Consider the following 26,188-nt stretch of genomic DNA (forward strand, 5'->3'; position numbering starts at 1 on the left):
GAAAACCCCAGGCTGGCTGGTTACAGGTCACATTACTTAGGGAGATTGAAATTGCAGTAAGGTGAGGTATTAAGTCTTGGTTTTCTGACATGGGGTCTTAATGTAAGTGACTCCACTTGGGGCATATGGTTTTGTTTTTAATCATACATATAACTTATAGTAAATAAATGTGTATGTTCTTCTTTTGCTAATCTGTCTTTGTCAGTTTAATTTTCAGGCCCAACCAGGGACCCTAAGAGGATTAAGGAAATTTTTTTCTTCTTCTACACAGTTTTTTGAAGATATGTATGATTTTTAAATATTTATATACACACACATATATATGTATATGTATGTGTGAATATAGATGTATATATACATACATATGTATATATACATACACATATATATATGAAAGCTACTTAAGTCTTTTAGTAACCTATGTGCTGTATGTATCTCAGACCATAATTATTTATATTACTATATCCAGGAGTTCTTAATTTGATTCTTTTAAGGAGATGAGGATGGAAAGAATTTATTTTTCAGATATTTGCCCCTCCCAGCAGATAAGTGCCTCATTAGTGCTCCTCAGAACACTAATACCTCTACCTTATAATCAATAAGTATCCGCCTATAGAAAAGTATTAATCAGGACTTCTTTAGCCTTTCGTTTATTGGGGGAAAAAAAAACCCAACTAGGTACAATGTACTCTATGGAAGGAACATAATATTTTCTTTCAATCAATGAAAATAGACAAGAAATATCCTCAGTAGGGAAGTCTGTCTCTTAATACTTAATATTGATAGATTAATAAACACATGGTTTTTACACTTAGTCTTAAGGCCATAGATAGTAAATAATTGCTCTGAAATGATAGTGTGTCCGAAACATGTAATGAAGTGTGTGGGTTGAGCCAATATGGCTTTCCCAGGTGGGAGGCCAACGTGCTCTTTCTACTAAGGAATTTCCCTGACGACACTTTGCTGGCTTCTCTCCTGCTCTTCTGTAGATCTTCTTCTCCCAAGTACCTAAAAGGGCGGATGATCCTCTTAACTCTGTGAAACATAAAAAGGAGCCTAGTTTTTGGATACTCCCCCAAGCCAGGTCGCCAGGATATTGTTTGCAAACAAAGAAAAGGTTTGTAGTACATGGTATTTAGGGTAAAATCTTTACAAGAGAGCTCTTTCTTGAAAAGTCTGAAATACACATAGTTGGTTAAGGGCATAGGTTTGGAGTTAAACAGAAATTATCTTTACCTTTGGATTTGCTACTCAAAACATGGCACTATAAGCCAGTCTTAAACCCACTGAGCATTAAGCCACAGCTTCCTTATCTGAAAAGTGGGGATGATAGCACCTACCTTGCAGGGCCATTGTGAGAAATAATTAAGAGGGATATTTTTAGAATGTGAGTGAGTGTATACCTGTCTTCTGGTTAAACCTTCAGTGGCTTCCTACCTCATTTCAAATAATTTCTGAATTCCTTCCATAGCTTATAAGTCCCCATGTGACCTGCCACTTCACTGAGCCGTGGATGTTCCCTGAAAATACCAGGCACACAATCCTCGGGGCCTTTGCACTTGCAGCTCCCTCTCTGGACTGCTCTTCTGTGAGCTCTTCATGCATGCGCGCACAAGTTCACATACACAGACATTAGCCTTTTAGGTTTTGGGGTTTTTTTTTCCTTCATATTTATCAGTTCTGATAGATTGTTTTTTGTTCATTGTCAAAATTCCCCCTAGTGGGGCGCCTGGGTGGCTCAGTCGGTTAAGTGTCCGATTTCGGCTCAGGTCATGATCTCACGGTCTGTGGGTTCGAGCCCCGCGTCGGGCTCTGTGCTGACAGCTCGGAGCCTGGAGCCTGTTTCGGATTCTGTGTCTCCCTCTCTCTCTGCCCCTCCCCTGCTCATGCGCGCGCTCTCTCTCTCTCTCTCTCTCTCTCTCTCTCTCTCTCTCTCTCAAAAATAAAGAAACATTCAAAAAAAAAAATTCCCCCTAGAATATAAGCCATGAGAGCAGATACTTTGTTTTTATTTACTGCTCTATCTCCAGCAGGGAATTCATTCATTAAGCACCTCCAGCGATCCAGCGATTCCTTAGCTACACATCTGGGACTCACTTTTTTTTTTTTTCCTATTTTAAGTGGTTCCTAATGTTTAAGGAATTCTAAGGGTACCAAGGAGCTGGAACTGGAGGTCCTTCTGTGGGGGGCTCTGGAGAACGGTTAGCAAGAGGTCCTGTCTGTGGCAGCCGTGGAGGTATGCCACTTACGTCTCCTTCCGGGGGACCCTGCCACTAGCTGTGTGTCACCAGACAACCTCTAGCTGCTGTAGCTGCTGATGACATTCATGCTGAGATCCCCAGCCAGTGAGTGACCTGGAAGAGATTCTGGAACTGTTCCTTTTCTGCCCCAGCTGAGGCCAGTGGGCAGTCCTTGCTCCAGGGCTTCCATCCACCTGGTGGAGACCCTTCCTCTCTCCCCTCACAGGTCTTAGTTCTGCCTCATGGTTTGAAGGCTCTCCCTGTCTGCTCCTGCCTCCTCTCCCTTATCCCTGATGCAGTTAGCGCTCCCTTCAGTGTAGAATGATGCTAAGCCTTTGGATCTGCAGTTTTCTCAATGTTTTTTTTTATTTTTTTTTATTTTTTTTTAATTTCTTTTTGGGACAGAGAGAGACAGAGCATGAACGGGGGAGGGGCAGAGAGAGAGGGAGACACAGAACCGGAAACAGGCTCCAGGCTCTGAGCCATCAGCCCAGAGCCTGACGCGGGGCTCGAACTCACGGACTGCGAGATCGTGACCTGGCTGAAGTCGGAGGCTTAACCGACTGCGCCACCCAGGCGCCCCTGGATCTGCAGTTTTCTACAGCTCTTGTCTCACTATAGAATTCTCTGGGTGATAGCAGTGGACTTTGTATACATGTTTCAGTAATTTCTGCACTTTTGCAGACTGCAAGAAGCGAAAGAGGATTGGCCCTAAGATCCATTGGGACTGTGTCTTTGAGGCCCAAATATAAGCTGTTTCAGAAGACAAAGTGTAAGGGAGTGATATAGCATGCAGCTGGTGTAAAGGCAGGCATTTTTAAAAGCTGAATTACTGAAGTAGGAAATGTGTATATTCAGAGGGAAATTCCATGAAAGTCCTTTGAGGTTCCTTTCCCTTCAATGACTCTGTTCAACTTGGACTACCATCTCCAGATAGCAATAGCTCAAAACATTCTTTCCTCGACCTGCTTCTTCAGATATATGTCTTCTCTGTCACTTTATTTCTAATCATTTGCTCAGTGCGGTTTATAATTCTGGAACAAATTGTGGTTTAATTAGGAGCATTTTACTGAAAAGGATTTTCCAGCTTGTGGTCATGCTTCAAGCCCATCTGCCAAGAGCACATCTCCTGTTGTTCTTAGAATTTTAGGTGGTGGCCGGGGGTGGGGGTGGGGGTGGGGGGGTGTTAGAGAAAAAGTTATTTGGGCACTTGTTGAAGAATGATAGGGCAGACTATGGTCAAGAGATGACTGCAGCGGAGGTTATACACTACTTGGGGAGAGGTTGAGCTCCACTCTGAATACAATGAGGAAGGGGGGGATTTATAGCCAAGGAGCAGGTGGAAGTCACCTGGAGACGGTGGAAGTTGAGGCACCTGATCAGATATTAAAGGTAATCGCATCCTGACGGTAGGAGATTCTGGCTAAACCAACTTAGCAGGATTCCAACTAAAATCAATCAATGCAAAGACAGACATGGAAGCCCAAAAGTGGAGGTCTGGCTGGGAAGAAGATGCAGAGGACCCCGCCTAAGGTTTGCTCAAGGAGAGAATCTTTGGTGGCAGGGGAGAGGTATGGGGAGGAAGGGGACATATTTGATTTTAATGTTTGTTGTAAATATTTATTACAAAAGTAGTTCTCTTCCTCCCTGGCTCTGAGTAAGTTTGTCATCTTTAATTTTTCCTTATTTTAATTGCTAAAGTCACTAAGTTTTGACTAACATGACAGTTTTCCTGTCCAAGTAAATTACTTTCAGTGACCACCCACTCCTCCTAAAAGTGTGTTTCGTTGACCTTGTTCTTCCTTCTGCAAGCTAAGACGTAGTGACTGAATATCCTAGGAATAATTGCTTCAAGTGTTCCATGGCAAGAATCAGGGAGCCCGTCCCAGTGTCCTGCCACAACACAAGAGCTCTCTCAGAATGTGACATTCCAGATTTGGCTTCAGAATACCCACATCAGAGGTTCTTCAGGGAGGGAGAGGGACAGAGACACAGTCTGGTATCTCACACTGGCAGACCTTAAAAATTTAATCCCAGAGCTTTACGTCTGTATCTGGAAGTAAACGGGAAAGTGGAAATTCACAAATACTGATTCCCATACTTTAAGCAATCAGAAACACGGAGTTTGACTCTCTTATGTGGCCCCTCCACGCACATCCTCCCCCGATGCCAATTCAAATCCTACTTGAGCTGACTACAAATTACCACAGCCAAAAATAGGGTCAGAGGCCTTGTTAATAATAAGCACCATCAAGTTAAATTTCAGGGTTTTAAAAGATATATAACTTGAAAAATCAGGAAAGGTGTTATGCTTTTCCCTTGCTGCTTTTCAGTAGCCTTCATCGACTCTTCTAAGCCAGGTCACTTGGAATGTTGAGGATATTCTTTCTTTCTTTCTTTCTTTCTTTCTTTCTTTCTTTCTTTCTTTCTTTCTTTCTTTCTTTTTTAATTTAAGTAGTCTCTACATCCAACATGGGGCTCGAGCTCACAACCCTTAGGTGAAGAGTTGCGTAGTTTTCTGACTGAGCCAACCAGGTGCCCCGACATTCTTTGTTTCTGAAGAAAGGAAAAAATGAAATGGTTGGGGGAAAAAATGGAAAAAGTGAAATGATTAAAATTTTCCACTTGATATCAGAAAAAGAGTTCACTGTATCTCCATCATTGCTGAAATGAGCAAGTTACATGCTCATGGATGGTTATTGAGGGGGAGACATTTTCATTTCTGTTCCTATAAAATTTAGAACAACAGGTCTGGCACCTTGTGCAGCTTGCCAAATAACTTCCTGGATTGCCCTCTCACCGTCTGAGAGCATCATCCACCCCGTCAGGGAGGTGCAGGGCAGGGGCTCCTAACCCCAACAGTATCTCCTTGGGTCACTACTCACCAACCGAAGAGGCTAGAAGCTAAAACTGTGTTCTGAGGGCTGAGCCTGTGTGCCTGATTTAGCCTGAGGCTGGCTTGTGCGGGGAACAAACATGACCTGACCTCCTTGTGCAAAAAACAAAATTTCACTGAGCCGCGTGCAGTAGTAATTTACAAACTCTGGATTTCCTCCATACTTCAGCTCCCAGATTTGCATTCTGGAGCAGTGGAAGTAAGCACACAGTAGTACTGTTGCTCATTGTGAAGAGATGCTCTCCCTGCCGCCACAGAGATGTGTCTCTGCTGCTTATTATCTGTGTCCTCTTGGGCAACTTGCTAACCTCAGGATCAGTTTACTCATCCATAATGTAGTGATGGTGGTATTTACCTCCTTTGTTCTTGGATGATTAATTGTAACCGATAACTGGCAACATTAGTAATAGTTACTGGTACAATGTTATTAACAGTCAAGAAAAATTTATTGGGTTCAGATTATGCCTGAAGCACTCAAATGCCCAGAGGTAGCCTGTGAAATGGGCAGTTGTTACTGGTTGTTCTCCCTGCTTTTGGGAATGAAGAAACAGAGCTCAAATAAGCTTGTAAGTGTCCAGCCACATCTGGATCTGGTCTGTCTGATCCTGAAACCAGTGTGAAATGCCCAGTGGTTTCTGGTGTCCATGAAGTGATTTTTGTGCTATTGACACATGTTTCTACCACATCCCAAAGTAAGCTGTGATGCAGAGATGCGTACCACTAGATAGGATGAATGGAACAGGGGTTTAGCCTGAAGGGAGGGAAAGAAATATGTGAAGGACTTCAAATTACAGGCAAATTTAGCAGTCAGTCACTCTGTGGACAGCAAAAATGTTCCATAAAGTTGACCAAAGTGAGCTTCAGAGCTGCTCCTTGTGATCCTAGTGGCCAAAGCAATGCAGGAAAGGCTGTCATGAGACTGTCTGCTGGGTCATAAAGGAAGCAACAGATCAGGAAAAACCATTTGACTTGGTACTAGATCCTAGAAAACACTCTGACGTGCTGTACGCAGCTGTGAAAAACACCCCTCCGAAATAACCTGTTAATAAGTACCATCTGTGCAGCTTGGGGGATTCACAGGGAGGCCTCAAGACATACTGTAATAAAACCTGAAAAGTCTCCAGCGCCTTCTAACCCTAGTGATGGTTACTGGCATTCGGTGACAAGAAGAGCGGAGCCTCCAGGTACGACTGCTGAACAGTCACCTGGGCCCAGCCCTGACAATGGCACCCTCCCTTCTGGGCCTCAGAGCAGGTACGATTCAAATGTGTGCTTTGGTGGAGCCAGCAATCCCAGCTCTGCCCTGTCAGCTATTCTGTACTGGACCAGACGCTACATTGCTGTGTCTTGACAGCCTCCTTTATAACATAGGAGTAAGAATAGTACCCTCCTCGTAGGAATGGTGGGAGGTGAATAAGGTAATGTGTCTGAAGTGCACGTAGCATCGCCTGGCGCTCAGTAAGCATATCTGCTAGTAAAAGCTGGCTCAGGGGCACAGAGGCAGTACTCTGTGTATTTGGTGCCACAGACGCCTTGGGGGTTGCTTATCAACATACCAAAACTGTATATATCCATCTTGGTTTCTGGTTGAGCATTAGATAGGCGGAGCAAAGGTTTATATTCAGTTTAAACGGTTTAACCTAGTACGGACATCTGTCTAAAGAATCAAAGGCCATGGAAAGGAATACAAAAGCTGCGAATGCTCTTAATGTTACGTGACCAGTCTCTTCACAAGGTAATAGTGCATAGCAACGGTCTGGGTTGGAATAGCCATGACCAGTGTCTTCCTGCTCCTCTGTAGAATGTGAGCTGAGAAGCCCCAGTGTCTATCATCTCACAGGGTCTATAAATTAGAAGGGAGACTAACAAATGCAGTGAACATTCTGGATCCTTCCAGGGGGAAACCATACCCATGAGGGTAAAAAACAACTTCTGGACCCATCTGTTATAGCAGGTCTATAAATCATTTCTGCTGACAGAATGTCATCACCAAGGGCTTTAGTTCTAACTTGAAACCAAGTAAAAAAATTGTGATTCTGAGAGAGGAAGCGTTTGTGCAGAATCAGAAAGGCTCCGCTACCTCTAGCCAATTCCTCTGGAATAAAGAGCTGAAATAAATAGGCCATGTGGCATCACTTGGGCTCTGAAGTTCCAGGATCTTGATAGAAAGCACTAGCTCCTGGTTAACCATTGCAGACTCCACCTGTGTCCCTAGTCTGTCGTCTGTTTTCATGCCAGTGGTTTATAATGTTATCGAAGTTTGATAAGACCTCTAGTGGCGTTTCGGTAACTCAGATGTCACTTGTCTCTCTCCAACTTTAACAGAGCCCTTTTCTCTTCCTGTCAGTTCTTATCAAACCAGGAAACAAGGACAGTGAGCCCCAAGTTTCCCCAAAGGTGGAGCCTGCAAACGCAGGGTTCGTTTACTGACCGTCCAGAAATCTGCTGGTAATAGGCACAAATTAAAAATCACCTTTGTTGCACAAGATTTGTTGATTTGTTTCCAGTACTTTATAGCCCCGTGTGGTTCTCATGGCTACCATGTGTAGCTGTGCCCACCTGGCACATTTGCATCATCACTGAAAGTCTATTGGACAGCACTGATCTAGTCTAAAGCCTTGCGGAATTGGCAGAACATTTAAATGAGATGGTATTTGTGAAATGTCTTGCACAATAGCCCCAAATTAAATAGTACTAGCTGTTTTCTAATGACTACTACAATTTATTCAGCACTTAGCTTGTCCCAGGTACTTAGGCTTTCTCAATTGTGAGAGCCCTGTAAGGTTGGGATCCATTTTCTTAATTTTACAGATGGGAAAAGTGAAGCTTGGTGAGGTTAGGCAGCACCACCACCCAGATTCTCCAGCAGATGCCTGCTGAGGAGACTGGCACTGGAGCCCAGGAACTGTGAACTACAAAGCCTGGACCCCAGCACCACCTCTAGAAAGAGAGTCCCCTTTCTAGAAAACAGGAGACTCCTGCTATGATGTGAATGTCTCCACCCATTCCACCTCTCTTTATCTCCCCATCCAGTCACAAGCACAAAAGAGCCTCTGCACAGCTGTTTAAGTAAAGTGGTGTTGACACATTGATTAGCCAGCCCCAAGTCCCTTTCCCTAGCTGGTGGTAAGACTTGACCATTCCCTGTTTGATGATGAGGCCCCACAGTAGAGAGTTGTAGCATTTGTAATGCTGGTGAGTAATGACGGTGGGCAAGAGGGCAGGAGAGCAAAGGTAAGAAAGAGCACAAATAGGGGCATCTGGGTGGAGCAGTGTCCGACTCTTGAGCTCAGCTCAGGTCTCAGGGTCCTGAGTTCAAACCCCGTGTGTGCTCTGCATTGGATGTGGCGCCTACTTAAAACAATAAATAAATAGACACACAAGTAAAATAAACTCAACCACCTGTTACCTGGAAGCCCCACTGAATACCTGCCTCCTCTTCAGAGTATTCAGTCTGCTGAGATTTCTGCCATTCCTCATATGAAGAAATGGGATTAAATTTTGTTTCGCCAAAATACTTTTAGAATTGAAACAGGAAAAATATTTTAATGTACGTCATCTCGAAAGTGACCTGAATCTTTGAAAGACAGGTTGTGATATTAAGTAATGTTGAAGTGGCATGTGTTAATAGGGGGAAATATGCTAAAGACAGTGTTGAGACACACAGCTTTTAAATATACTCTAGCCCATGGGGCGCCTGGGTGGCTCAGTTGGTTGAGCATCTGACTTCAGCTCAGGTCATGATCTCGCAGTTTGTGAGTTCGAGCCCCGCGTCAGGCTCTGTGCTGACAATTCAGAGCCTGGAGCCTCCTTCCAAGTCTGTGTCTCCATCTCTCTCTGCCTCTCCCATGCTCATTCTCTGCCTCTCTCTCTGTCAAAAATAAATAAACTTTAAAAAATATATATATACTCTAGCCTTGATGAAATGGCAGAAGTGCCTCAGGAAGCCCATCGGAGCACCGAGCAGGGTTCCTTGAGGCAGAAAAAGGTTTTTGCCTGTAGTGATTCCAGCCAGAGTGATTCTTCGCGCCTCTCAAATAAAATGCCTCACCCTGGTCCCCTGCCTGTTCACAGTTCCACAAAAGGAATTCCTGTGCCTTTCACCCTGTCTCTCCCAGGGGCCTAAGGAAAGAACGAGGTTGGGCTGGAGGAGTTAACTAGTCCTTGAGCTCTAAAGTGTGGCTGTGTCGAATTTTAGGAGTCCTGTGAGAACTGAAATTCTGAGCTCCCTGGAGGAAGTTCTGTTCTGGTTTGTCTCCTTACTAGAGAATCCCATCGCCATTTGTTAACTGCCAAACGGATTTGCAAAGAAGGAGACCAGCTTCCTTTGATGACCCACCCCCCTGCCATGCCCAAGTCTGGAGGGCCGTTTTCCTGACAAGGAGACTGAGAATATTACTGCCTCAGCTAGGTCACAGGGCCACAACCCTAGTTGTGGTCAGTAACTCTCCTTGTGACTCTGTGTGAAATTTAACACAGCTGGTAGGGGAAAAAAAGAATGGAGATTGTGTACTTAAACTCACCCTGAGGGCCAGGTTCTTCTGCGTGTTCCTGGGAGTGGAGAAAAACCTAAATAGATTAGGTTTCCTTCCATGATTGCTGCATACTCAGATTTGTTCTGATTTTTATGGGGAGTTTGAACACGTTTAGTCCAAGAATCTTGTGGACAGAGCAGACAACATTATTGTGAACTTCGTTGGGAACCTTGTCTTTAGCATGGGTCAGGGCTCCTTGGAGCTCCCACAGAGAATTTCTCTTCTGGCAACTGCTTTTCCTAACAACCAATGTGTTTTTATCTGTGAACTGTATGGGTTCCTAGTCAATGGTGTTTTCTCCCTTTTTGCTTTGGTTGCTAGGGAGCCCAGACCCAAATTAGTATCCTGTTTTAACTGTTTGGGATCTTATGGTAAGCCTTTTTGGAGCTATCTTTTGTTTTGGCCTTACTCTACTTTTCTACCTTATTTTTCTTTTCTTTGTCCAGATTCTTATCCTGGTTTGGAAATGATTTCCTTGTAGTGGCATTCAAACACTGCTCCTGGTCCAGTGGGTATTCTTGGGAGGTACCTCAAAGCCACACCCAAACTCTGAGATGAGCTTGTATGAATTATAAAAAGGAGCCTGTCTGCCAGGCAGACAGCCTCATTGCAGTGCCCTTGTATTTGTACATCTGTCTATGGCAGCCTTCCAAGGACTGACCCTGATGGATTCTGGGCTTGGTACAACCCCCTCAACCTGAGTAATTTCTTGTTTATCTGTTTTGTCTGTTGGCCTACTGAAAAATGTTTTATTTGAAACAGGATATCGTGTGTTCATTTATTTTCGAGCGCAGGACTTTAGTTTCAGGGTGCCTTTGATGTGCTAGGCACTCAGAACGCAAATGTGAACCAGAATGTCTCAAGGACCCTGCCATGTGGAAGTTACACTCTGGTGTGAAAGCCACACGATAAGTCAATAAACAAAGAAATAAAATTAATTGCAGATTGTGATTGGTGCAATCGAGGATATAATCAGGATACTGTAATAGAGAATAAAATGAGAGCCTTTTTAAGGAGGTGTTAGGAAAATCCCCTCTGAAGACAGGTGAGGCCAGGTCTGCAGGATAAAGAGGCTCTACTTATGCCTAGGGCAGTAGGAAGGGACTTCCTAGGTAGTGGAAGCTGCAAGTGCAAATGCCCTGAGGCTAGAAAGAGCTAGGGAGGAGTTCAAGGAAAAGAGTTCCCATGGATTGAGTGAAGCAGAAGGAAAACAACAGAAAGTGGCATGATAAACAGTCTGAAGGACCCAGATTGTCTAGGAACTTTGAGACCCTGGTAAGGAGTACGATTTTATCCTAAATAATTCAGGAACCCATTGAATGGGTTTAACGCACTGATGAAAAGTTTAAAGAGTCGATCTGGCTGTTGTGGGAAGAAAGAAGAGAAGCGGTAAGATCAGACCTTGGGTGCAATAATGATGGTTTGGACCGAAGTGGTGGTAAGATGGAGTAAAGTGGATATACATGAAATATGAAGGAGACTCGTTAATGGAAGTGAGAGAGGAAAGTCAAGAATACTCTGGTTCAATAAATCAGTAGATACTGAACAGGAAGAGGTGAAGAAGTCAAACGAATATAGGAGAATGTGTTCTGTTGTGCTAGGGGCTATAAGGATCAGGTGAAATGGCCCAAGAGTGGGATGTTAGGAATTGAAATTTCAAGGCGGTAATGATAAGCTCTGGGGGTACTTCGTAACTGACAAAGAAAGAAAAAAAACATTACAGTTACAGAGGCCAAGGAATTGAAAGTTCCACCTCAAAATAAGTTGAAAAACTATTCTTATCATGTATGTTTCATGGATCACTACAGATCCTTATTTAGAATAGGATAGAGTGCACATAAATAATAACTATGGTGGCTGGTTCATTGTGGGTCTACTCTGTAAATACCATTTTAGGACATACTTTTGAATGTTGTGCACCAGAATTCTGTACTACCATAAAGATACTGCTTGGGGAGTATTTGAAAATGTGTGAATTCTCCTATTTTAATTAGTTGCTGATTCTTGTTTCTCAATCAGTAATGACACCAGACTCCCTACCACTTTGTAGGTCAAGTTTAATACCTTTTGTGTGGCATACAGTCCCCTTCTGATCTAGCCTTATTATGTGTCCAGTTTCATCCACTGCTACTCTTGTGAGGTAGTCTAACCACACCAACTCCTCAGAAGTTCCCACTGTCGGATCAAGCCTACATGTCCTTGCAAATGCTGCTCTCTGCTCCTCATGGATAACTTCTACCCATGCTCTAAGACCTATATAAAGTGTAATCTTCTGGGTCAAGCCTTTTCAAAAAGGTCGCACCATTCAAAATGCTATCATTGTGGGTCATGTATTGGCAATGTCATGTTGTTAATAATTTGCTGCCACAAATGTAAATTTGAACCATACGTTATGGATAGTAGCTACAGTTTGCTGAATTGTAATTGTGTGTCAAGTACTTTACGTTTATCAACTCCTTTAATTCCTACAAGCCTGAAAGGTATGTGTAAATACCTCCATTTATTAGATAAGGATTCTGAGACTTAGGGCTTTTCTAGGAGACGATAAAAAATAAATGGCAGAACTGGGTTTTGAGTCCAAAAGCAAAGGTCATCCCATGCCCTCATTCTTTGTATTTTTCATTGCTATGTGTGCAGTGCTTAGCATGTATCTGGCATGGAATTGAAATGGGTATGATATTCTTCTCCTGTCAGAAGACCACCCAAACAAATTTGAAGTCTGACTTTGTACAAGGCCCCTGGGACTCCAAATTCTGACACTTTATGGTGGCCCAGTATCTTGACATTGGATTTACCTTGATGAATGTCTCTGCTTCCCTAAAATTTAGAGAGCTCTGTTTTGATTGGTGAAATCTGAACTACCCTTAAAGTCTTAATCCTGTAATTGCTCTTTATTTGTTTTAAGTCACTGCCCTGATCCATGTTTGGCAGACAGGTTCCCTATTGTTTGCTCTGTGATTATCTAAGAGGACAAGTTCTTTAGATCATGAGAAGGACATGTGGATTTGTTGACACATGGGTGCCAAGGCTTGGTGCAATGCAATCAGAGGGCAGAAGGTATCTGGGTTCATTTCCTGAATATTCTTTTACTTTCATTGTTATAAAATTTTCCTGCCGCTCATAAGCACAATGGCGCTTTCTTGCTAAAGACCAGGGATCCTTTGCCAAGTGTATTATAGCTGCTCTTGGGCCCCTGCATGTGGCTAACGTTTCTTCTTGATTCAGATTTTGATTCTGTAGGTTTCAAACATAGTTTCTGGTGTCAAAGGCCATAACAGTGCTTCTCAAACTTTAGCGTGCATTAGAATCACCTGGAGGTGTTGTTGGAACACAGATTTCTGAGCTCTACCCCTGGAGACTCTGATTCAATCCATGTGGGCTGGAGCCCTAGACTCTACAGTTCAACCTAGACTCTACAGTTGATGCTCTTGGTCCAAGGACTACACTTTGCGTAGCTCAAAACCCTGCTCAAGCTCTGGTTTACTGGACACCAAATGAGGTTGGACGTAAAAGCAAAAATTTCAGCAGTTTTCTGAGTAAGCATCTGAATGCTGAGTTGTGTAGACAAAAAAGAAAAAAAAACATAGACTAAAAAAATTATCTCCTGGTTTTTTACATTATATTAAATACAGGCAATGGTACCTCTTTGTGGAGGGAGACCAGTTGGCTAGAATCTGGGAGTCCTTCTTCCTTCTCTGAGTTCTTCTTGCAATGTCCTAGAGAAACTTTATTCTCTGTGATCAGTCTTTCAACATAAAAGTGAATGCAAAGAGTTTTCAAGATGAAAATACTCCATGATAAGAAATGTGGTCATTAAGGTTTAGGATGCAAAAGCGTGATTTCTCATTTTCCCTCATTTAGAGGCTAAAAGGTACTTGCATTTTTATTATATTCAAAGTGGTATGAGTCCTACAGATCAACAAATTTCTTTTTAACAGGAATCCTTTGTGTTTGAACCCAACTGCCTCTTCAAAGTGGATGAATTTGGCTTCTTTCTGACCTGGAGAAGTGAAGGCAAGGTATGGCACAAGAACAGCAAGTTGTTCTTTCCTGCTCTCTGGTTTAAACTACTTTATTTCTCAGCAAGCAGGCAGAATGCCTCTTGAGAGCATGGACCCTATGCTTATTCATTACTTCAAGATTTTAAAAACGTACTTCCATGTGCTGGGCATTGGGGATACAGTGCTGATCAAGGACAATATCTTAGACCTCATAGATTCCAGTCTAGGAGAAAAAGCAGGCATTACAAAAAAAAGTAGAAGTCATTGAGTGCTGTGAAAGAGAAGGTCAGGTTGTTACAAGAGTTAAAAACAGGCAGATCTGATTTAATCTTGGGAATTAGGAAGGTTTCCTAGAAGAGATATTCAAGCTGAGTCTCAAAAGCACATTAAGAGGATGGTCATCTTGTTATACCCCAGGACTTCACTCAATACACAGCACAGTGCACACATTTAATGAATCTTTGAACTGAATTTAACACAGTATAATTGGAATTCTATAAAAGCATTATTCCCACTTAATATTTCATGTACACACATATATTTAATGATATATATATATATACACACACACACCAGTAATATAGTATTATATGCATAAAGGTAACAGCACTTTTATTATAAAAGTAATAATAAATAATTATGCAGACTTACATTCATATATATGAACATATACATATATATGTATATTTGAATGGAGTATATTGAAATTGAATGGTCTTGACTATTTATGATCATTGGGTATTGCAGTTACTATCCTTTATTTTTCACTCCCCCTCTACCTTACTGTCATTGGTGTTGCCTTCATCATCATGTACCTCATCTGTGCCACAAGTCTGGCAGGATTTTGCCTCACTGCTGTATTATATTCTCTCTTTTCAGGAAGGACAAGTTCTAGAATGCTCCCTCATCAACAGTATTCGATTGGGAGCCACCCCAAAGGTACCTGTGATTGGTGTTTGCTGTTCTTCTAAACACAGATTTCCTTAGGTTGGAAAAGGTTTCTAGAATGCTATTTTAACCTGTTATTGCCCAAACTCATCAGCTGGGAGTTAAGAAAACACACAGTTCAGAAATCTTTTCATCTATGGAGTGCCTAGGTAGCTCAATGGGTTAAGCATCCGACTTCAGCTCAGGTCATAATCTCCCGGTTTGTGAGTTCCATCCCCACATTGGGCTCTGTGCTGACAGCTCAGAGCCTGGAGCCTATTTCAGATTCTGTGTCTCTCTGTCTGTCTGTCCCTCTCTCACTCATGCTCTGTGTCTTTCTCTCTCAAAAATAAATAAACATTTAAAAAAAATTTTTTAAAGAAATCTTTTCATCTGTACCTTTTGGGTGGTTTGGATTGCATTACATTTAGTTATATTAGAAACGTTGTTCACCTTTCAGAGAGAGGATGCTTTCATGGTATCAGCATCAAAGAAACCGTTTCCTTAACTCAGAAATTAATTTGTCAAGGGCCCCCTCCCTCCGCTGCCATTTTTTTTTTCTTTTCAGCAAACAGTGAGTCACTTCTGGTCTGTGGTTGATGTGGAAATTTAAATAGCTTGGGTAGTTTCATATTTGTGCACCTGTGCACGCAGACATTGGCTCACCTTGGAGGCTCAGTTTGCCTCTGAGAGAAAAAGATGACAGAGCATATAAATCAGTCTTCTTCACAGTGATTGATTTGTTTGAATAAGAAGCTGTTTGCATAGTGGTGCTAGGAATTTAAAAGCTGGCTTTTTTCTAGAATATTAAAGCACAGTATTTATTCCCATTTTCATAATAGCCCTGCAGGTTTTTAGATGTTGAAAACAAAATTATGTTCCTCATTTTGTTCCTCTTTGTCTTTTTTAAAGCTGTCCTCTTTTTATGTTAGTTAAAATTTCTGTGTAACTATGTTGGCATTTCCTTCTGAGTTCTCCTGGAGGACAAAACGCTATTTTATTTGGTATTTAGGGTAAAATTACACTGTCATCATTCCAAATGAAGATGCCATGGCTTCTAGAGATGAGCATACTTTCTGTGTCCAGGTTACTTGACAGATTTAATCTTATTTTTTAATGACCCTTGATTGCTGGCCGTGGCAAAGCCCATGTTTATTTACATGAGACCTCAGTCACTGTCCTCTGCTGAGAGACCCCTTTGATCTTTGTGGACATAACCAGGTCCCAGTCACAACCTTTCCATCCCATTTTCATATACCAGGCCCTGTAATAATTACAACCAAGAACCTAAAGACAGACCCTCACACCTAGTTTTCTAAATCAATAGTATTATAATACCTTTCTTACCAAATGAGTTCAAGTAATGTGTAGTGTTATAAGTTTTACCTCTACAAGCTTTAGAATAATGCTAGATATCTGGGCATTCTAGGTAAAAAGAAAACATTTGTCCTGTGTATTTTTACATCAGATGAGCAATGTTTCCTCCAGTCTTTGATCTAACAATTTTTTCCTGTGTGTATATATATGTCTATACAGGATCCCAAAATCCTGGCTGCTCTTGAAGCTGTTGGAAAGTCAGAGAATGATCTGGAAGGGCGAATAGTTTGTGTCTGCAGTGGCACAGATCTGGTGAACATCAGTTTCACATACATGGTGGCTGAAAATCCGGAAGTAACTAAGGTAGCCTCAGTGAAAGCACCTCTCTCCCTTTCCCCCCCAGATGTATATGGATGGTGTGCATAATCTTTATGTATAATGTCATTTTGATTTATATATTAAAAGTTGTATAGTAATTTAAGATTAAAAAAAATCTATTTCCATTGCCTAGCTGAACATTGGTGTAGAAAATTCAGCAAGCACCAGGCTTTTAGAGTATCACTTCCATATACCAAGAATCCAAATACCTCTGTGGATATGTTGTAGGGAAAACTAGCCCAGGACCTCTCTCACACTAGAATGTGCACAGGAGTCACCTGGGAATTTGTTAAAATGCACATTCTGATTCGGTAAGTCTGAAATGGGGATAAAATTCTCCCTAACAGGTTCCCAGCTGATACCGATGATGCTGGTCGGAGAACCACATGAATAGCAGGGGACTAGATCAGCACTGCCCGGTAGAAATGTAAATCAAGCCACAGATATCATTTACATTTCCTAGCAGCCACATTTAAAGAGTAGGAAGGAACAGGTGAAATTAATTTCAATAAAATAGTTTATTCAGCACAGTATACCCAAAATACCGTCGTTTTAATGTGAAATCAAAATAAAACTTATTAATGACATATTTTACATTTTTCTATATCAGGTCTTCAAAATGTGATGTGTGTTTTCAATTCAAACCAGCTACATCTGAAGTGTTCAATAGCTGCATATGGCTGATAGCTATCATAGTAGAGAGTTCAGGTCTAGACGGTAAAGATATTCAAGCTCCAATCCCTGCCCCTATAAGTTATTGAAGTAATGGATCATGATCCATCTTTTAATACCATACCTAGCATACCATTGCCCTGGCAAGCAAGTCTGAAAGAGATTTTGTCCCAAGTAGAAAGCCTCAAACATAAATCAGTTTGCTGCAAGTCATTTGTTTTCAGGGTGGTTTTACCTCTGAACAGAGAGAGCTCTCATTATCTTTCTGTAGTAGGTGTGAAGAGGCCTTAGCCTTGATTCTCCCATTGCAGAGACCTGAGTTTGGGGGCTAAGGGAGGCGTTTCATTTTCCCACTTAATCGTATAATGTAGGATTGAATAAGAAAGTCATCATTTAGAGCTGGGGGTGGGGGGGGAATGTACAGATAACATCATCTGACAAAACAAGACTTCTAAGACTTAACCCTGCACCCAGAGCTAACTGGTGGCAGAAGTGAGTTCTACAGACTCTGAGAGCCTATAGGCTCTCTACTCCCACTCACAAAGTATGGTCCACATTCCAGCAACACAGCCTCACCTAGAAGGTCCTTACACTTTAGAGTCGCCAATCCACCCAGACCTGATCCAGAATCTTTGCTTTTTTAACAAGATGCACCACCCCCCGCCCCAGATGACTCAGATGTGTGGTGAAGTCTGAGGAGCTCCCAGGCTTAGGCTTTGGAGCCAGGAATGGTTGCTCCATGTTACAGGGAAGCCTTTGTTTCTGTCTTGTGGTGGTTTTGTGGGTTTTGTGCTGTTGTTCCAGGTTGCTTCACTTTGGGAGAATAGATATTGCAAAGCCTTCAAGTTCTTTTATTATCTTGCTTAGATCAACACCAGTTTGAATGGTTTCTTGAACCCTGCTGATGTCAACATACATTGTTCCCGCTTTTTGGCATTTACGTCTGCATATTTTCTACAAAGGTCTTTTTTAGTGGCTATTTGCCATAGCAACATTCAATCCCAGAAGTCCATGTTGACCACCCACAAAGAAAAAGTCTCGTTAATCAGATGCAGGTATTGAGCTGCCCAACATTTTGCAAAAAGACAGCTCTGTAGACCTGTGTTTCTTGGCTTTCATCAACCCGTCACATTACAAGAAGCAGGGTGGCTCAGTATAAGCTTGGGCTTTGGCATCAGGTTGCCTGGGCTCAAATCCTGGCTTTCCCCCTTAGCAGCTGTGTGATTTAGGCACACAGTTTACCTCTCTGTGCCTCATTATCTTCATCTGTAAAATGGGAATAATACCAAAGTATCTGCCATTAGGATTGTCATGAGGATTGCATGAGTTACTACTTGGAAAGGGCTTAGTTCAGTGTCCCTCATTGAAAGCCTTTGATGAGTGTTAGCTATTAGGATCACAGGGTCACAGAATATTATTAGGACAGGAAATGGAGTTTAGAAAGCACTTCCTAACACTTCATTTTTCAGATGAGGAGAGTGAGGCCAAGGAGTTAGCAGAACTCACCTAAGACTACACAGCGGGCTAGGCCAGAGTCTGGTTTAAAGCCCAGGCCTTCTCACTTCCCATGTGATGCTCTGGCCGTGCCACCCCACCTGATGCCGTGGGCAAGTACAGTCCTGGGAAGATGGCTTAAATCAGTAAATCCCATAACATTTTTGCTTTCCATGGTTTGATTGCTATCAATCTTAGTCCATTTTGCTTCAGAACCATGTTCGGAGACCCATACTCATGAGTAGGTAGTATATATGTCTATCTTTGAGATAGAGGGTATGTACTAAAAGTTAAGATTTGGGGTTCTTTTCTTGATAGCATTTCCACTGAAGCTTTGACATGTGGAGGAGAAGAGAGTGAAAAAGCTTGTTATTGAGTATACATTTATGTGGGTAATCTTGCCTACTTCCTGATATCAAAACTTAAAATAACTGCATGGTTCATATCATTATGCTACCTCCAGCACTGACACTATCTTCCCTGTCCCCACCATCTTATTCCTATTCCTATGTATGTGTTACAATCCCTAACAGAACACACAAGCCATCAAGGTGAGAGGATTGATACAGAATACAACAAATGTAATGACCTCGGGTCACAGTGATGGCAGAACTCACAAATTCGATCTGGTTAAGTGAGAAATGTGGAGATGTCCCGTGTGTCTGAAATGGCACTTGTGACTTTGTGATACCACTGAAGCATGATTACAGGCTATGAGCCTGGAATCATGGTGCCACATGATACGCTAACTGCCTTCTATTCTTGCCCTGTGTTCCTGGTCAGTTTTTCACAAAAGTCCGTTAAAACAAGTCAGCATAAAATAACACATACGTATCTTAGACACTTTCTTTTAACTGGAAGCATATAATGTGATTCGGTTGTTGGCCAAACTCTTAATATCAGGTATGAAGTATCTTCATTCAGTATGGGTCTGTGGATTGGGGTCCATGTCGTTTTTGCCTGTATCTCACCCATGAGGCATTCGTTGCCTCAAATATCCAGTTTGGTTTCTTTGAAGTTGAAGTGAGGCTTTTAAAGACATTCATGAAGCAATGGGAGTGCAGAACCCTACAACTTTATGACTCCTTTCTCTAATCCTATTGTTGTCCACACAGTTTGAGAAAAAAACATGTTGAGCAACTCGCCTTTAAAGACATCTTTCCAAAATATCCAACTTAGAGAAGGAACAACTCTCTTTCTTTCCACAAGCGTATTTCATTGGTTCATATGGGTTTTTTTATGTTTTTATTTTTGAGAGAGTGCAAGCAGGGGGGAGGGGCAGAGAGATTGGAGGACAGAGGATCTGAAGTCGGATCTGCACTGACGGCAGAGAGCCTGATGGCGGGCTCAAACTCACGAACCATGAGATCATGATCTGAGCCAAATTCAGATGACTAACCAACTGAGCCATCCAGGCACCCCTGGTTCATATAGTTTTTTAATTACAATGGATATGAACAGGTTTGGAAACAAACATAAGTAACTCATAGTAAGCATGCAAGGTTAGAACAAAGGATCCAACATATTGGACATTTGCTTACTAATTGTGAGAGGTTAGCATTCCCTGGGTGGTCAGAGTGTTTTGCTTGTTTTATGAGCATCTGACGAGTGCTGGTCTGACTAGTGAGAGATCAGTCAAGAGACTTTCTAGTATAGAACTTGCTTAGGAGTCTTTATCCTATGAGATTCTTGACTCTGTTCTTAATTCCTGGGCTCTCAGGACACTAATGACCTGACCATTCTGAAAAAACAGTTTACCAAACCTTTCATCCAGGCAAATGGGCCAACTTTTCAGTCTCATGTACTGTCCATTGAGGACCAGCTTTCATGTGGAGGAGGAACTTTTCCTGACTTTGAGCCATTTTACTTTCTTCCCCAAGAAGTTCTCTGCTCTTTCTTATCTTTTTATTTCAAGTGGGTATTTTATTTTATTTGTTTATTTATTTTGAGAGAGAGAGAGCGAGCAAGCGAACAGGGGAAGGACAGAGAGAGAATCCCAAGCAGGCTCCCCAGTGACCGTGCATGGCCCAATGCAGGGCTTGAACTCACGAACCGTGAGACCATGACCTGAGCCAAGATCAAGAATTGGAAGTTTAACTGACTGAGCCACCCAGGCGCCACTTAAGAGTCCATACTATTGCATGGTATCTGAGTTTGTCAGAGTTGAGGTTTCAAATACAGAATATTTTCCTGTACATGTGACTGGGAAAATATGGTTATGCTTTCCTACAGTAGAAGGAGGTATGGGTATAAAAGACATCTTTGTAGCTTGGCTTGTATTTTCTTCAGCCGCCTTCTCTGCTTAAAGAGCCAAGAGTTTGCCATGCGACTGTACCTCTTTGGAAGATTCGAGCTCAATGCTACATCCTTTCTCCTCTACAGAATAACTAACGGTATTGTAAACTTACGTCCAAATCTAGACCCTTCACCCACAGTCCTTGCAAGCAGCTGAGACCATCAGTGCCGCCTCTGTCTCCTGCATCAGCCCATTACAAACAGCCTTGTATCAAGAATCTAGCTGCTTCCCATCACCCCATCACTACAGTGTGCGCCAGGCCAGTGTCCTGTCTCTCCTGGTTTCTCTGCCTTGGACTTGCTCCTTTAGTCTGTTCTCAAAATAGCAGCTGGAGGGATGCTTTTAAAACGGAATGCAGATCACATCACCTTAAGACTTACAAAGCCCTACAGGAAGCCACCCTCACTCTCGCTTTCTGCCCGTGTCTCCCTCTCTCTACTTCAGTATCTCCCTCCAGCTCCAGGGACTTTACATTTGCTATTCCTTTTGCCTGGAACACACTCTTCCGCCAGTTAATGCACTGCTTTCTTGCTCACGTTTTCTCACGTCTCTTCTGGAATATCGCCTTAGCTCCCATTCTTGCCATACTGCGGCTCTCCCTCCTTTATCCAGCTGGGTTGTTTTCGTAGCATTGATCACTATTTACATATCATTTATTCGTTTATTCACTTCCTCTCCTGACATCCGGGCAACGTCCTGTTCACTGCTGCATCCCCAACATTTAGAATGGTCAGTGCCCAACATTCAGTAGGTGCTCGATAAATGCCCATTTTACTGAGGTCCTTATATTGATGGAATCAATAAATTCTAACCCAGGTGATAAATGTCTAACCCTCATTGCTATACACCTCCAGTTTTATACAGTGTAGCTCCAAGAAAAATTAGGCAAATGCTGTTTACACAAGAAGCCTGAGAAAATGTGATGGAAAGATCTGGGATTCCATGGTGTTATTTTTAGAGTCACTTTGCAAGATGTCATGGGACTGTTGCTGAGAATCCATGACAAGACTGGAGGTTTTAACCTGGTGTCTTTCCTCTCTCCAATTTAGATCATTATTTTTCTGCTTGCCTAAATCCTTCCCGTCATTCCAGTTAGAAAATTTAGCTTTTATTTCCTTTCCTTAAAAACCCTCTATTTAAAGGAATGGCTAACAGATTGCTAGCACTTCTTCCTCAAACACCTGTGCCTTTGGGTAATACGTGAGTATGATATGTAGCTATGAATGCCCATGAGTAAAAGCAGCCACATGATGGTGGTTTCCAGTTTTTTTTTTCTAAACTACAATAAAACCCGCCCCTCCCACACTCCCCTGCCCCCTCTCCCTCTCCTCCCCCTACCTCTGCAGATAATTCTCATCTCTGCAAATAATACTGACTATGACAACTGCATTCCTTAGTTAGGAACGCAATTCCGGGGCAGGGGGGTGGTGCAGGGGGGTGGTGATGCCACCTGGGTGGCTCACTCAGTTAAGCTTCTGACTTTTGATTGCAGCTCAGGTCATGATCTCAGTCATGGGATCAAGCCCTATGTCAGGCTCCCTGTTCAGCAGGTAGCCTGCTTAAGGTTCTCTGTCTCCTTCAGCCTCTCTCCAGCTCACACTCACTCTCTCTCTCTAAAATAAATTAAAAAAAAAAAAAAAAAGAATGCAACCAGCTTGGAAGGATTTTGTCTCTGGCTTGTTGAAGGGAGTTCAGATGTCTTTCATTACGTTACAGCTGGTGCGGCACAGCAAACTGAAATCACAGAGTCACTGTACATAAGATGGAAATGCAGCCCTCATTTAAAATCCCCAAAAATAAGTGTGTTATTTTATACTAAGTTGAATTTTCCTTTGATTACAAAAATAAGCTGTTTTTATGAGGTTCAAAATGCAAAGATTTACACTGAATTTAGACAATTTCCAGACTGCTCATTATACTTCACGCAGGTTGTAAATATTTGGCAAACTCTATAAATTAGGCTTTGTAAGTAAGTCCTCAAATAAGCCCATCAGTAAGTACTAAAGAAATTAAGTTACAAAACTGTTATGTGTTCTCTTTTGTTTACAAAAAAAGGTAAAGTCAGATAATTTATTGCAGGTAATAAAATCTTAGTTTAGTAAATTGGGTTGAATACCAAGACCGCTTTGCTGAACTTGAATAATGTTGAGTGGAAGGCTTACTACAAAGGTTCATGGCAAAGGCCCTGAAGAACCTGTCTCCCCTCAGCTTTGTTGTTGTTGTTGTTGTTGTTGTTGTTGTTTTTCCTCCCAAACACACAGTTTCTCCTAGGGATCTGACCACTGGCCTCACCTTGGGAGCCTCTTAAAAATGCAAATTCCATGGGGTACCTGGGTGGCTCAGTCCATTAAACCTCTTTGGCTCAGATCATGATCTGGCAGTTTGTGAGTTCGAGCGCCATGCCAGGCTCTGTGCTGACAGCTCAGATTATTCTGATATTCTCATTCTCTCTCTCTCTCAAAAATAAACACTTAATTCTCTCAACCCATGGAATCTGAAATTCTGGGAGGCAGAACCCAGTAGTAATCTGTTTTAAACTAAACTGCCAGGTGATTCTGATGCAGGGTGACGTTTCAGTCCTGTTGGTTTAGCATACAAATGGACTTAGTCCAAAAACCACAGTGATTTTGAACTTACACAAGTTTTTATCAAATTGATTGACTACAGCAAACAGGTTAATCTATAGACCTGTGGATTCTACTGACCTAGCCGTTGATTAGAATTCACTCAGTAAGAACACAAAAAGCACCATTAAAATGAATTAGTGTCTGTGACCCAAGCAATAGCTTTCTTTCAGAGCACTCCCTGTTAAGATGCTGTTTCTTGACATGCAGGTTTTTTAAAGTTTATTTATTTTTGAGAGAGAAAAATGCATGAGTGAGGGAGGGGCAGAGAACAAGGGAAAGAGAGAATGGCAAGCAGGCTCTAGGCTGTCAGTGCAGAGCCCAATGCGGGGCTCAAATGCAGGAACCATGAAATCATGACCTGAGCCAAAGTCGGATGCTTAATCAACTAAGCCACCCAGGAGCCCCAGCGTACAATTTTAATTGTATTATATATGCCAGTCATTCTCAAAGTGTGGTCCCCAGACTAACAGCTCCAGCAGTACCTGGGAACTTAATCAGAGATGCAGATTCTCAGGCCCTGGCCCTACTGAATCTGTAACCAGTTTTAGCTCTCCAGGCGGTTCTGGTGCACACCCAAGTGTGAGAAGCACTGCCCTGTGGAGAAGCTTAGCAAGGAGTGTTTATATCCTGCTTCTCTTTAACTCCTTGGTCTGCTACCCAGGCTCACCTGAGCCAATGCCTTTGGAATGCTAAAGTAGCTAAATTATTAATCTCAGCTTCCTGTGTTCTGATTGATTAAAGTTTTTCACCCCTTTGCCTCAGTGTTTTTTGAGGCTCAAGTCTGGGATAGGATGTGTGTGTGTTTGTGTTCTCATGTTTCCAAAACTGAAAGTTGACATGTTCTTGTTTTTACTTTAAGCCGTTTTTGAATTCATGTGAAACAAAGCAGTGATGGCCGGTTAAAAAGCTCTCTTAAGGACAGAGCTGTGAATCAGCCAGTGTGTGGGCGCATGTTGTAAGCTTTAAGTGCCCTGTCCTTCCTAGGTGTTTTCTTCTTGCCAAATGAGGATAATGGAGTTCATTTGGCTTATTGCTGGGTTGAATTTAGAAACCATCATCCTCTCTCTGCCTCAGGAGGGAGGGCTGCCTTCATTGGTTAATCTGTGGAGTGGGTGAAACTTGTCTCCTTGGGCCTCCCACGACCGCCTTCCATCTCTCTTGCTCCCTCGGTTCTCATTGTGCTTGTAAAGACCGTCTGTCCCAGAACCCAGTACTTCAGTGTCTCATCCATGGTGGTGCTCTGTCAGCTCTGAACTTAGTGCTTCATTGCCATATCAACAAAAGTTGTAGTTCCTTTAAACCACCAGTTTTAAACTCAGATGCCTACAGAAGCCAGGAAGATGATGTAAATAATGAAAAAATGCCAGGTGATGACAAGGGATAGTGTAGACAGTAGCGAGTTGGGGGGTACATACACCCTCTAGGGGGTGGAGGGCAGCATCTACTTCAGCCAGTTTTCCAACTATCTAAGAACATGGGCCTTAAGGTTGCTAGATTGTTGGAGATGCTGATATTTTGTCCGTAAGATACTAGACATCTGGATTTTTTTTTACATGAAATCTGTTGTTAAAATGTTGACAAATATATTCATTTTTTAATGATTTTTTAAAATGTATTTATTTTAAGAGAGACAGAGACAGCTCGAGATCAGGAGGGGCAGAGAGAGAGGGGGACAGAGAATCCAAAGCAGGCTCCACACTGTCAGCACAGAGCCTGATGTGGGGCTTGAACTCATGAATCCATGAGATTATGACCTGAGCCAATGCCAAGAGTTGGATGCTCAACCGACTGAGCCACCCAGGTGCCCTATGTTCATTTTTAAATGCCATGTATGCCAAATGACAGATCTGTCTGTGGCTCATTTAGAACCTTAGATCTAGACCTCAGCCAACATGCAGCATGAATGTACTTACAGTAAGATGAATGCTGATATTTACCTAATGTGTTCATTTCACTGACATTTTAAATAAAGATGCCTGTTGGGGCACCTGGGTGGCTCAGTCCATTAAGTGTCCGACTTCAACTCAGGTCATGATCTCACGACTTACAGGTCCGGGTCCCATGTCAGGCTCTGTGCTGACGGCTCAGAGCCTGGAGCCTGCTTCAGATTCTGTGTCTCCCTCTCTTTCTGCCCCTCTCCAGCTCCCACTCTGCCTGTCCCACTCTCTCTCTCAAAAATAAATACACGTTAACATTTTTTTAAAAAACTAAAAAAAAAAAAGATGCCCTTTTTTTTTCCTTTGTACCTTCATTCATCCAGCTATTCATCCAAGAATTTTGTGTGTATGTGTGTGTGATGATTTCTAATGTTGGACAAATCATTTCTACTACATGGGCTTTTTTATTCTCACAAACAAAAAAGAGAGAGTTGTACCAAGTGACCCTTAAAGTTATTTCCTTCTATAAGAGTTAAGGAATCTCTTTGCAAGAGAAAGTATATTAGATGCCGAGGACAGTATGGATCAGTTGTTTGGAGGGCACTTGTATATACGTGGAAGTCTTTGGTCTAATGTAGGTCACATCCCCATCTCTAAGGCCAGTCTTCAAACTGTTAGGATGGGAGGTTCTGTGGTTAGAGAGGGAGTGGGGGAGAAAAGTATTTCCGTAAAAGAGGCAGGACTTTGTACCCAGAAGAGGGAGGGCCTGCTGGTCCCCTTATGGTGATGTCCTCAGTGTGCAGTCACCCGAAGACAGAAGGCTGTGCATGTGGCAGGGTGAAGACATGAGCAGAGATTCAGAAGCAGAGGAATATTGTACCTGCAGTGGTAGATCCAGGGTGAAGACTGGAGTGAACACTTCTCATTG

At 42.4% G+C, this 26,188-nt stretch overlaps 1 protein-coding gene across 8 annotated transcripts in view; it reads left to right on the top strand.

Annotated features, from left to right (window-relative positions):
* The window catches only part of PLCB4 (phospholipase C beta 4), a 388,300-nt gene that overhangs the window by 232,427 nt on the left and 129,685 nt on the right, over positions 1-26,188 (top strand). For all 8 annotated transcript variants that reach the window (XM_042931605.1, XM_042931606.1, XM_042931609.1 and 5 more), the window contains 3 exons: positions 13,610-13,690; positions 14,552-14,611; positions 16,136-16,279. In XM_042931605.1, coding sequence (XP_042787539.1) covers positions 13,610-13,690; positions 14,552-14,611; positions 16,136-16,279 — 285 coding nt within the window. The remainder of the gene's footprint in view (positions 1-13,609; positions 13,691-14,551; positions 14,612-16,135; positions 16,280-26,188) is intronic.

The sequence above is a fragment of the Panthera leo genome, chromosome A3, assembly GCF_018350215.1.
Source record: "Panthera leo isolate Ple1 chromosome A3, P.leo_Ple1_pat1.1, whole genome shotgun sequence".
In the NCBI taxonomy this organism is placed as follows: domain Eukaryota; kingdom Metazoa; phylum Chordata; class Mammalia; order Carnivora; family Felidae; genus Panthera; species Panthera leo.